This window comes from Budorcas taxicolor, chromosome 10 (genome assembly GCF_023091745.1).
Source record: "Budorcas taxicolor isolate Tak-1 chromosome 10, Takin1.1, whole genome shotgun sequence".
Classification (NCBI taxonomy): Eukaryota; Metazoa; Chordata; class Mammalia; order Artiodactyla; family Bovidae; genus Budorcas; species Budorcas taxicolor.
Window position 1 is genome coordinate 80,424,265 of NC_068919.1, and position 13,637 is coordinate 80,437,901.

General features: G+C 38.6%; 1 protein-coding gene across 2 annotated transcripts in view; it reads right to left on the reverse strand.

The window, feature by feature from the left end:
- Positions 1-2,717: 2,717 nt before the first annotated feature.
- The window catches only part of MED6 (mediator complex subunit 6), a 38,830-nt gene continuing 27,910 nt past the window's right edge, over positions 2,718-13,637 (reverse strand). For both annotated transcript variants that reach the window (XM_052646769.1, XM_052646768.1), the window contains exon 9: positions 2,718-3,010. In XM_052646769.1, coding sequence (XP_052502729.1) covers positions 2,881-3,010 — 130 coding nt within the window. In that variant the 3' untranslated portion in view covers positions 2,718-2,880. The remainder of the gene's footprint in view (positions 3,011-13,637) is intronic.

The window sequence follows — 13,637 nt, forward strand, 5'->3', positions numbered from 1 at the left end:
TTGTTAGCATTCTAGCTTGCTTGGCAGGTTTATCCAGACTCTTGCAGCTATGCATATGATTGTTCACAGCCCCCCATCTGTGACATGCGGGGGGGGGGGGGGGGGGGGGGAAACCTAAAACATAGAGCCTTTCAAAGAGTTAAAAGTTATTAGAGTAGGGCTGGTGTAGGATTTCATTATTGGGCCAATGCTTGTTGCTAAGCTCCCATATCTCTTATCCACTGTGCACCTGGGAGTGCATTAGTTAACATAGTTGGAATGTAAGAAAAACAAGAAATAGCCTTGAAATTAATCACATCAGACTTTTGAACTAATAAGTTCTTTTTTCTGTTGTAATTCACTGCACATTTGTTCTGTGAGAAATGTAACTCTGTTTAGCATTTTCTGAGGCTGACACAGATTAGAAATATAAAGAAAAAACATTTCAAGGAAAAATAAGTTTTCTGGTTGAGCAGGCTTTATCAAAAGAGGGTCATAAAATGTTCACAGGCCTCCAAGGCCAGAAGATAATGTACACAATATTGTTTATGGGAAAGGCTTGCAGAAAACATCCTGGTTTTGATAAAGGCAAAACAGATGTAATGTTTGGGCTGACTCTGTATGAATTTGTATCTTTCATTTCCCTCTATGTATAAGTTAAGGTATAAAAGTCCCTTTTAAAATAAAGCTATTGGGCCTCGCTCATCGAAGAAGCTTGGTCACCCCGTGTCTTTCTTTTTTTTCTTTCTCTCTCTTTCTCTCTCTCTCTCTCTCTCTCTCTCTCTCTCTCTCTCTCTCTCTCTCTCTCTCTCTCTCTCTTCCTCCCCCCCCCCCCCTCCCTTTTTCAGGCTGATCCCTTGGAACACAGAGGCTCTCTGCATTCACTTTCCTGTCTGGGCTTCTAAGACTTTATTAGCTTTCTGTGTAAACCAAGGAATATCAGTGTCTTTCTCTCCTCTATTCTCTTATCTGCAACATTCTTTCCTTATCTCTCTCTAAATCATTTGCCGACACCGTTTCTCCTTCGGGTTCCCCTGGATCCTGCGGGGGCTGGACCCTGGCAGGTTTGACCTCCTAGACACCTACCATGTTCTCACAGTAGAGCCTAGGAAGAAATTCATCATGTTTGACCAAGAAATGTGACCTTTCTGATATATGGAAAGAGTAATAGTCACCATCTGAAATACACCCAAAGTGTCCTCAAAGTAATGGTCTAATCAACAAGGTAAAAGACTTCATTCACCATAGCCTTTTTCAACTTGAGGGAAGGGAAATTACCCAGCTTCAGCCTCCTCCAGCCTTCTTATCTCACCTAGGGGAAGAAGGGTGCAGCTTAAATGCACTTGTGAAATTCACAGCCCAGAAGCACAAGACCATTGTAAGACTGAGACCTAACCTTAAGACTAGAGAACGCTTCCCATCCTCCCATACCTTATACCATATCAAAGGTGCTCTTGTAATAAGTGGATTATAGAGGAAATAACTACAGGCATAGGCTCTAATTAAGGGGTTTCTCAGAAAATCCTAAAAGGACATGGGAAACAGAAATAAGAACATTAGAGGAAATTGAAACCTCTGACACCTACAACTAAAGGAAACAGTAAACACAGACTAACACCTAATCAGATAAACAATAAAGGCTTATTTACTTCAGTTTCTATTACTTAAACTTCATATCTGGTTTTCAACAAAAAAGTTGCAAGGCATGCTAAAAGGCAGGGTTAAAAGAAAAACAGTCTGAAAAGAAAAAACAAGCATAAGAACCAGACTCAGATACGGCAGTTTTTTGGAATTATCTGAGAATTTAAAATAATTATGATCTATATGATAAGGGTAACAGAAAAAGTTGACAACATGCAAGAAAAGATTAGTAACATAAACAGAAAGATGGTAAGAAAGAATCAAAAGGAAACCATAGAAATAAAAAACACTGTAACAGAACTGGTATATTTTAAATGGATAACCAACAAGGTTCTACTATACAGCACTGGGAACTCTGCTCAGTAAAATGTGGTAGCCTGGATGGGAGGGGAGTTTGGGGGAGAATGGATACATGCATATGTATGGCTGAGTCCCTTTGCTGTCCACCTGAAACTATCACGAAGTTGTTAATTAGTTATACTCCAATATAAAAAGTTTTTAAAAAAGACACTGCAACAGATAAGAATGCTTCTGATGGGCTCATGCTTAGACTGATGGGTCAAGGAAAGAATCAGTGAGCTTGCAGTCAGTTGGAAGGACTGATGCTGAAGCTGAAGCTCCAATACTTTGGCCACCTGCTGTGAAGAACTAACTCATTGGAAAAGACCTTGATGCTGTGAAAGATTAAAGGCAGGAGAAGGGGAAGACAGAGGATGAGATGGTTGGATGGCATCACGGACTTGATGGACATGAATTTGAGCGAGCTCTGGGAGTTGGTGATGGACAGGGAAGACCAGCATACTACAGTCCATGGGGTCATAAAGAGTTGGTCATGACTGAGAGACTGGACTGAACCGAACTGAACATCCAAACAATAAAATACTATTCAGTGCTTAAATAATAAAGCCATCAAGATATGGAAGGACACAAAGAAACTTAAATGTATATTATTAAGTGAAAGAGCCAATCTGGAAAGGCTGTACATTGTAAGACTTTAACAATACAATATTCTAGAAAAGGCAAAATTTTGGAGACAATAAAAACATCAGTGGGGGGAAAAAATCAGTGGTTGCAGAGTTAGGTCAAAGGAGGGTGAACAGGGCACAGAGGACTGTTACAGCAATAAAACTATTCCATATGCTTCACTGGTGAACATATGTCATTATACATTTCTCCAAACCCAAATGATGTATAACATCAAGAGTGAACCCTAGTGTAAACTACAGACTTTGGATAATAATGACAAGTAATGTAGGTTCATCAATTATAACAAATGTGGCACTCAGATGCAGGATGTCGATGGTGGCAGAGACTATGCTTGTGTGGAGGCAGCAGGGTGCGGTATGTGAGAATGCTGTACTTTTCACTCAATTTTGCTGTGAACTCAAAACTGCTGCAAAAAAAAAGACAATCTATTAAACATTTCAACAACAAAGAAAATTAAATAATATTTTGAATTAAAATAAAAACATATATCACAATATGTAGAACACCACTAGAGCAATATTTAGAAGGAAAGTTATAGAAGTACATGCCTAAGTTAAGAAATAATAGGGAGAAATATGCAGCAATACAATAATAGAAGGGGACTTCAATACCCTATTTTCATCATCTGGACAGAAAATCAACAGGGAAACATCACACTTAAGGTACATGTGATATCTGATGGACTTATCATATATATATGCAGAATATTTCTTCAAAAACAGCAGAATACACATTCTTCTCAAGAGCACAAGGAATATTCTCCAGCACAGCTTATGTGCTGAGCCAAAAGCAAGTCTCAACAAATTTAAGAAAGTTGAAATCATATCAAGCATCTTTTCCAACCACCGTGGTATAAAACTAGAAATCAATTATAAAAAGAAAACTGGAAAATTCACAGATAAGTGGAAATCAAACAACATGCTATAACAACCAACAGGTCAAAGAAGAAATTTTAAAAAATATCTTGAAAGAAATGAAAAAGGAAAGACAACATACCAAAATTTACGGGATGCAGCAAAAGCAGTTCTAAGAGGAAAGTTCATAACAATAAGCGGCTACATTAAGAAACAAGAAAAATCTTAAATAAACAACCACCCTTTACACCTCAAGGAAACAGGAAAAGAAGACCAAATTAACTCCAAAGTTCACAGATGGAAGCAAACAACAAATACCAGAGTACAAATACATGAAATAGAGACTAAACAGAAAATAGAAAAGATGAATAAAACTAAAAGTTTATTTTTCTGAAAAGATAAAGAAAACTTTAACTAGATCTATAAAGAAAAAAAGAAACAGCAGCTGAATAAAACTAGAAATGAAAGAGGAGATATAACTGATACCACTGAAATACAAAAGATTGTAAGACAACAATATGAACAATGAAATGTTAACAAAATGGACAACGTAGGAAAAAGTGGATAAATTCCTAGAAACATACAATCTACCATCTACTCTGGCCAACTGATGTGAAGAGCTGACTCACTGGAAAAGACTCTGATGATGGGAAAGATTGAGGGCAAGAGGAGAAGGGGGTGACAAAGGATGAGATGGTTGAATGGCATCACCAACTCAATAGACATGAGCTTGAGCAAACTCCAGGAGACAGCGAAAGACAGGGAAGCCTGGAATGCTACAGTACATGGGGTCACAAAGAGTCAGACATGACTTAGCAACTGAACAACAACCATCTACTAAGACTGAATCATGAAGAAACAGAAAAGCTGGACAGATCAATTACTAGTAAGGAGTGTGTGTTAGTCACTCAGTCATGTCTGGCTTTGCGACCACATGGACTGTATAGCTTGCCAGGTTCTTCTGTCCATGGAATTCTCCAGGCAAGAATACTAGAGTGGGTTGCCATTCCTTTCTCCAGGGGATCTTCCCAACCCAGGGATCAAACCCAGTTCTCCTGCATTGCAAGCATATTCTTTACCGTCTCATCACCAGGGAAGCCCCACTAGTAAGGAGACTGAATTAGTAATCCAAAGTGAGTGAAAGTCACTCAGTCATGTCCAACTCTTTGGGACCCCATGGACTATACAGTCCATGGGATTCTCCAGGCCAGAATACTGGAGTGGGTAGCCTATCCCTTCTCCAGGGATCTTCCCAACCCAGGAATCAAACTGGGGTCTCCTGCATTGCAGGCAGATTCTTTACCAGCTGAGCTACCAGGAGCAATCCAAGTAGTAATCCAAAACCTCTCAACAAAGAAAAGTCTAGAACCAGATGTCTTCACTGCTGAGTTTTACAAAACATTTAAAGAAGAATTAACACCAATTATTCTCAAACTTTTTACAGAAGGAAGGAATATTTCCAAACTCATTTTACAAAGCCATCATTACCAATACCAAAAATAGACAAGGATACTATAAGAAAACTACAAGCCAATTATCTCTAATGAATATCAATGCAAAAATACTCAATAAAACAGCAAATCAAATTCAACAATATATTAAAAAGGTCATACAATATGATCAAGTGGGATTTATTCCAGGATAAGTCAGAGAGAGAGAGAGAGAGACAAATATTGTATGATCTCACTTATACGCAAAATCTAAAACCAAACCCAGTGATACAGAGAACAGACTGTATTTGCCAGAAGCAAGGGTGGGGGATTGGGTAAATGGGTGAAAGTGCAAAAGATATAAACTTCCATTTATTTATAAGATAAAATAACCCTGTTCTGTTCAGTTCAGTTCAGTCGCTCAGTCGTGTCCGACTCTTTGTGACAAGCCAGGCCTCCCTGTCCATCACCAACTCCCGGAGTTCACTCAGACTCGTGTCCATCGAGTCAGTGATGCCATCCAGCCATCTCATCCTCGGTTGTCCCCTTCTCCTCCTGCCCCCAACCCTTCCCAGCATCAAAGTCTTTTCCAATGCGTCAACTCTTCGCATGAGGTGACCAAAGTACTGGAGTTTCAGCTTTAGCATCATTCCTTCCAAAGAAAGCCCAGGGTTGATCTCCTTCAGAATGGACTGATTGGATTTCCTTGCAGTCCAAGGGACTCTCCAGAGTCTTCTCCAACACCACAGTTCAAACGCATCAATTCTTCGGCACTCAGCCATCTTCACAGTCCAGCTCTCACATCCATACATGACTACTGGAAAAACCATAGCCTTGACTAGACAGACCATAGTCGACAAAGTAATGTCTCTGCTTTTGAACATGCTATCTACGTTGGTCATAACTTTTCTTCCAAGGAGTAAGCGTCTTTTAATTTCATGGCTGCAATCACCACCTGCAGTGATTTTGGAGCCCCAAAAAATAAAATCTGACACTGTTTCCACTGTTTCTCCATCTATTTCCCATGGAGTGATGGGACCGGATGCCATGGTCTTTGTTTTCTGAATGTTGAGCTTTAAGCCAATTTTTTCACTCTCCTCTTTTACTTTCATCAAGAGGCTTTTTAGTTCCTCTTTACTTTCTACCGTAAGGGTGGTGTCATCTGCATATCTGAGGTTATTGATATTTCTCCTGGCAATCTTGATTCCAGCTTGTGCTTCTTCCAGCCCAGCGTTTCTCATGACATACTCTGCATAGAAGTTAAATGAGCAGGGTAATATACAGCCTTGACGTACTCCTTTTCCTATTTGGAACCAGTCTGTTGTTCCATGTCCAGTTCTAACTGTTGCTTCCTGGCCTGCATACAGATTTCTCAAGAGGCAGGCCAGGTGGTCTGGTATTCCCATCTCTTGAAGAATTTTTCACAGTTTTTTTGTGATCCACACAGTCAAAGGCTTTGGCATAGTCAATAAAGCAGAAATAGACGTTTTTCTGGAACTCTCTTGCTTTTTCCATGATCCATCAGATGTTGGCAATTTGATCTCTGGTTCCTCTGCCTTTTCTAAAGCCAGCTTGAACATCAGGAAGTTCATGGTTCACATGTTGCTCAAGCCTGGCTTGGAGAATTTTGAGCATTACTTTACTAGCATGTGAGATGAGTGCAATTGTGCAGTAGTTTGAGCATTCTTTGGCATTGCCTTTCTTTGGGATGGGAATGAAAACTGACCTATTCCAGTCCTGTGGCCACTGCTGAGTTTTCCAAATTTGCTGGCATATTGAGTGCAGCACTTTCACAGCATCAGCTTTTAGGATTTGAAATAGCTCTACCGGAATTCCATCACCTCCACTAGCTTTGTTCGTATGCTTTCTAAGGCCCACTTGACTTCACATTCCAGGATGTCTGACTCTAGATGAGTGATCACACTATCGTGGTTATCTGGGTCGTGAAGATCCCTTTTGTACAGTTCTTCTGTGTATTCTTGCCATCTCTTCTTAATATCGTCTGCTTCTGTTAGGTCCATACCATTTCTGTCCTTTATTGAGTCCATCTTTGCATGAAATATTCCCTTAGTATCTCTAATTTTCTTGAAGAGATCTCTAGTCTTTCCCATTCTGTTCTTTTCCTCTATTTTTTTTGCATTAATCGCTGAAGAAGGCTTTCTTATCTCTTCTTGCTATTCTTTGGAACTCTGCATTCAGATGCTTATATCTTTCCTTTTCTCCTTGGCTTTTTGCTTCTCTTTTCACAGCTATTTGTAGGGCTTCCCCAGACAGCCATTTTGCTTTTTTGCATTTCTTTTCTATGGGGATGGTCTTGATCCCTGTCTCCTGTACAATGTCACGAACCTCATTCCATAGTTCATCAGGCACTCTATCTATCAGATCTAGGGCCTTAAACCTATTTCTCACTTTCACTGTATAATCATAAGGGATTTGATTTAGGTCATACCTGAATGGTCTAGCGCTTTTCCCTGCTTTCCTCAATTACAGCATGGATACTATAGTTAACAATACTATATTGTATTCAAAAGTTGTTAAGAGAATAGACCTTAAAAGTACTCATCATAAGAAAAAATATTTGTCATTATGTGATCTTAACTAAACTTGTGGTAATCATTTCACAATATGTACACATATCAAATCATTATGTTGTATACCTAAAATTAATACAATGTTATACGTCAATTACATCTCAATAAAAAAGAAACAATAAAGGTATCAAATCAATTATCTCTATTTCCACCTCAAGAAACTAGAAAGATGACAGCAAATTACATCCAAAGTAAATAGATTAAGGAAAGTAATAAAGATCAGAGTGAAAATTAATGAAATAAGAAACAAAAAAACAGGACTTCCCTGGTGGTCTAGCAGTTAAGACTCCAGGTTTCTACTGCAAGTGGTGTGGGTTTGATCCTTGGTTAGGGAATTAAGATCCCACATGCCACATGGCCAGGCAACACACACACACACACACACACACACACACACACACACACACACACAGAAACAGAGAGGGGGGGGAAAAAGTATACAAAAACAAATGCTGGCCTTTTTTTGACAAAGCCAGTAATAATCGTACACCTCTAGTCATACTGATCAGAAAGTAAGACAAAAATTACCAACATGAGGAATGGTTGAAGGATGATGCCATGGTTTCTATGGTTATTGAAAGTATAATAAAAGACAATATGAACAACTTTGTGCCTATAAATTAGACAACTTAGAGATGAAATGGACACACTCTTTGAAAGACACAAACTGGGAAAGTTAACACAAGAGGAAATGGATGACCTAGATAGTCCTGTATCTTTCCAAGAAATTGAATTTGGAACTTAAAACTTTCCCACAAGGAGAACTCCAGGCCCACACTGATTTCACTTATGAATACTATTTAAAAAAATACAAGAAAGGAAATGAGAACAATTCTATATAAACTTTCCAGAAAACTGAAGAGTAGAAAATATGACCCAACTAGTTCTTTGCAGCCAGCATTACCCTGATGTGAAAATCAGTTTAAAACATTAATACAAAAATTCAGACCAATATCCCTCACAAATACAGATGGCAAAATCCTAAGCAAGTGAATTCAACAAAGTATAAAAAGGATAATATAACACAACCAAATGAAATTTATCCTATGGACTCAAGGTTGGTCTGAAAATCAATCATTGTATATTACCATATTAACAAACTAATAATGAATAACCATAATGAAACAGGAAGACAAGAGTACATAGCCATCTTGGAAAAGGACCGAGGAAATGACCTGGAGCAAACAAAACTACAAGCCCACTGAAACAAAGTGCCCGAAGGCTTAGGTCTTTGAGACAACAACTAGAGGTCTACAAAAGTATAAGATTATTTCTGTTCCACTGATGTATATACAGTTTCCAAAGGGCAAAAGCTGGGCTGTAAATCCACCACACAGTAGAATCACAGAACTCCCCGTTTCCTGCAAGACAAAGGCCTGACACACAATCCTAAGTTGTATTTTCAGGAAGCAGACCCCGACCAGATGAAAACTGCTGACTGCAAGCATGCAGACCTCAGACCAATTGAAACCAGTATGTTGGCGAAGCTCAAAATTTCACTCTTATGCCAACCAACCTGAGAAATGATGCCAAGCTAATCAGGCATCCTGTGGCCCCCTCCTTCACACTGCCTTTAAAATCCTATTACTGAATGTCCTTGGGGAGCTGGGACTCTTTCACCATCTCCCTTGGCACACATTATCCCTCCAATGAAAACTACTGCTTGGCTAAAAATCTTTTGGGAACAATATTCATTTTTGTGGTATTTCTGTCCAAGAATCTGGAGCAAGGCCAGTAACAATATGATCACATCAATAGATCAGAAAAATCATTTGATCAAACCCAACATCCAATCCTATTAACTCCCAGATAACTGATAATAGAGGGAACTTTTCAACATGAGAAAGGAGATCTGTGGAAAAATCTACAGCTAATGGTAGCTTCCAATGGTAAAAGATTGAATATCTTCTGTTTAAGATCAGAAACAAGAAAAGAATGTCTACTCTCATTACCTCTACTAAACACTGTACTAGAGGTTCTGAGCAGTGCAATCAGGGAAGAGAGAGAAATAAAAGGATTCCAGATAAGAAAGGAAGACTTAAATTTGTCTTATTTATAGATAACATTTATAGAGGTCTGTGTAGAAATCTGAGGGAATCTACAAAACAACCTACTAGAACTAATGAGTTTAGCAAGCTCAAAGGATGCAAGATGAATATGCAGCAGTCAATTCTGTTTTTATAATACTAGCAACAAACAACTGGAAATTAAAAATTTTAAGGGATATTATTACAGAGCGAAACAGTTAAGTACTTAGCAATGATTCTGACAAAAGTTGTGAAAGACATGTAACTTAAAACTATAAATATTGAGAGAAATTAACACCAACCTAAATAAGTGGAGGGATCTTATTCATCAATTGAATAATTAACATCAATTGTGAATTTTCCCCAAAAGATCAATCACAAGGTTTTTCTTATAGAATTTGACAAACTGATTCTAAAATTCACATAGAAATGTAAAAGATCTAGAATAGCCAATCCACTTTGAAAAAGAAGAAAAAAATTGGAGGACTACCACTTTCTGATTTTAAGACATATAAAGCCACAGTACTCAGAACAGTGGGGTATTTGTGTAACAATCAGTTCAGTTCAGTTCAGTTCAGTCACTCAGTCGTGTTCAACTCTTTGCAACCCCATGAACCGCAGAACACCAGGCCTCCCTGTCAATCACCAACTCCTGGAGTCTACCCAAATTCACGTCCAATGAGTCAGTGATGCCATCCAACCATCTCATCTTCTGTCGTCCCCTTCTCCTCCTGCCTTAAATCTTTCCCAGCAGCAGGGTATTTTCAAATGAGTCAGCTTTTCGTGTCAGGTGGCCAAAGGACTGGAGTTTTAGCTTCAACATCAGCCCTTCCAATGTATATTCCGGATTGATCTCCTTTAGGATGGACTGGGTGAATCTCCTTGCAGTCCAAGGGACTCTCAAGAGTCTTCTCCAACACCATAGTTCAAAAGCATCAATTCTCTGGCCCTCAGCTTTCTTTATAGTCCAACTCTCACATCCATACATGACCACTGGAAAAATCATAGCCTTGACGAGACAGACCTTTGTTGGCAAAGTAACGTCTCTGCTTTTTCATATGCTACCTGGGTTGGTTATAACTTTCTTGCCAGGACTAAGCATCTTTTAATTTCATGGCTGCAATCACCATCTGCAGTGATTTTGGAGTCCCAAAAAATAAAGTCAGCCACTGTTTCCACTGTTTCCCCATCTATTTGCCATGAAGTGATGGGATCGGATGCCATGGTCTTAGTTTTCTGAATGTTGAGCTTTAAGCCAACTTTTTCACTCTCCTCTTTCACTTTCATCAAGAGGCTCTTTACTTCTTCACTTTCTGCCATAAGGGTGGTGTCATCTGCATATCTGAGGTTATTGATATTTCTCCCAGCAATCTTGATTCCAGCTTGTGTTTCTTCCAGTCCAGCATTTCTCATGAGGTACTCTGCATGTAACTTAAATAAGCAGGGTGACAATATACAGCCTTGACATACTCCTTTTCCTATTTGGAACCAGTCTGTTGTTCCATGTCCAGTTCTAACTGTTGCTTCCTGGCCTGCATACAGATTTCTCAAGAGGCAGGCCAGGTGGTCTGGTATTCCCATCTCTTTCAGAATTTTCCAGTTTCTTGTGATCCACACAGTCAAAGGCTTTGGCATAGTCAATAAAGCAGAAATAGATGTTTTTCTGGAACTCTCTTGCTTTTTCCATGATCCATCAGATGTTGGAAATTTGATCTCTGGTTCCTCTGCCTTTTCTAAATCCATCTTGAACATCTGGAAGTTCACAGTTTATGTACTGTTGAAACCTGGCTTGGAGAATTTTGAGCATTCCTTTGCTAGCATGTGAGATGAGTGCAATTGTGCAGCAGTTTGAGCATTCTTTGGCATTGCCTTTCTTTGGGATTGGAATGAAAACTGACCTTTTCCAGTCCTGTGGCCACTGCTGAGTTTTCCAAATTTGCTGGCATACTGAGTGCGGCACTTTCACAGCATCATCTTTCAGGATTTGAAATAGCTCAACTGGAATTCCATCACCTCCACTAGATTTGTTTTTAGTGAAGCTTCCTAAGGCCCACTTGACTTCACATTCCAGGATGTCTGACTCTAGGTGAGTGATCACACCATCGTCATTATCTGGGTCATGAAGATCTTTTTTGTACAGTTCTTCTGTGTATTCTTGCCACCTCTTCTCAATATCTTCTGCTTCTGTTAGGTCCATACCATTTCTGTCCTTTATTGAGTCCATCTTTGTGTGAAATATTCCCTTGGTATCTCTAATTATCTTGATTAATCTCTAGTCTGTCTCATTCTGTTGTTTTCCTCTATTTCTTTGTACTGATCACCAAGGAAGGCTTTCTTATCTCTTCTTGCTATTCTTTGGAACTCTGCGTTCAGATGGGTCTGTCTATCCTTTTCTCCTTTGCTTTTCACTTCTCTTCTTTTCACAGCTATTTGTAAGGCCTTCTAAGACAACTGTTTCGCTTTTTTGCATTTCTTTTCCACGGGGATGGTCTTGATCCCTGTCTCCTATACAATGTCATGAACCTCCGTCCATAGTCCATCAGGCACTCTGTTTATCAGATCTAGTCCCTTAAATCTATTTCTCACTTCCACTGTATAATCATAAGGAATTTGATTTAGGTCATACCTGAATGGTCTAGTGGATTTCCCTACTTTCTTCAATTTACGTCTGAATTTGGCAACAAGGAGTTCATGATCTGAGCCACAGTCAGCTCCCAGTCTTGTTTTTGCTGACTATAGAGAGTTTCTCCATCTTTGGCTGCAAAGAATATAATCAATCTGATTTCAGTGTCAACCATCTGGTGATGTCCATGGGTAGAGTCTTTTCTTGTGTTGTTGGAAGAGGGTGTTTACTATGACCAGTGTGTTGTCTTAGCACAACTCTATCAGCCTTTGCCCTGCTTCATTCTGTACTCTAAGGCCAAATTTGCCTGTTACTCCAGGTGTTTCTTGTCTTTCTACTTTTGCATTCCAGTCCCCTATAAGGAAAAGGACATCTTTTTTGGGTGTTCTAAAACTATTAACAATAGACAAATCAATAGACAAGAACAGAAAGCCTAGAAATAGACCCACACAACTATGCCAACAGATTTTTGACAAAGGTAAATCACTGGAGAAACGATAGCCTTTTTATATACAGTGCTGGAACAAATGAATGGAAAACAAAAGAACTTATTTCATATCTTGCATCACATACAAAAAATAGTGTAAAATAGACCACAGACCAATATGTAAAGCTGAAAACTATAAAACTTCTGTAAGTAAACACAGGAGAAATCTTTTAAACTGAGAGCTGAAGATTAAGCAAAAATTTCTTAGATGTGGTAGTGAATAAAAAAATTCATGAAAGAACAAAGTGATAAGTTGAACTTCATCAAACATACAAGCTTCTCTTTAAAATATTTTATTAAGAGAATTAAGAGACAAGCCACAGACCGGGGTAAAATATTTTTAAAATGTATATTTGCTCAAGGACAATTCAAAATATATTTTTTTAAAAAAACCTCAAAACTCAGTAAGAAACAAATCCTCAAGAAATAGGCTAGAGATATGAACATATACTTTACCAAAAAAGATACATGGAAGGCTAATAAGCACAGAAAAAGATGCTCAACATCACTAGTAATAGGAAAATGCAAAATTAGCCACAACGTATATCACTACACACTTATTAGAATGGCTAAAATTTAAAAGACTGGCCATACCGATGGTAAAGATGCGGAGGGATCAGAATTCTGATATATATACTGCTGATGGAAACGTAGAATGGTACGACGACTTTGGAAAACAGTTCTGCAGTTTCTTTAAAAGTTAAACATTCAACTACTATATATCCAGTCATTCCACTCTCAAGTTTTTACCCAAGAGAAAAGAAAGCCCAGGTTCATACAAAGATATATGGAGGCTCAAAGCAACTTCATTTGTTTAATAGTATTAAAGTGGAAGTGAAAAAACTGTCCACCTATCGACTGGAAAACTGATAGCAAATCATGGTGGTTTCAGGGATGTACACATATATAAAAATTTAGCTAGTTATGTTACAGAAATCACAAGTCTGTGTGCCCAACACACAGTGAGGCCCATCAATACTAAACATTAGAGTTTAGAATAGAGAAAGGTTCATTACAG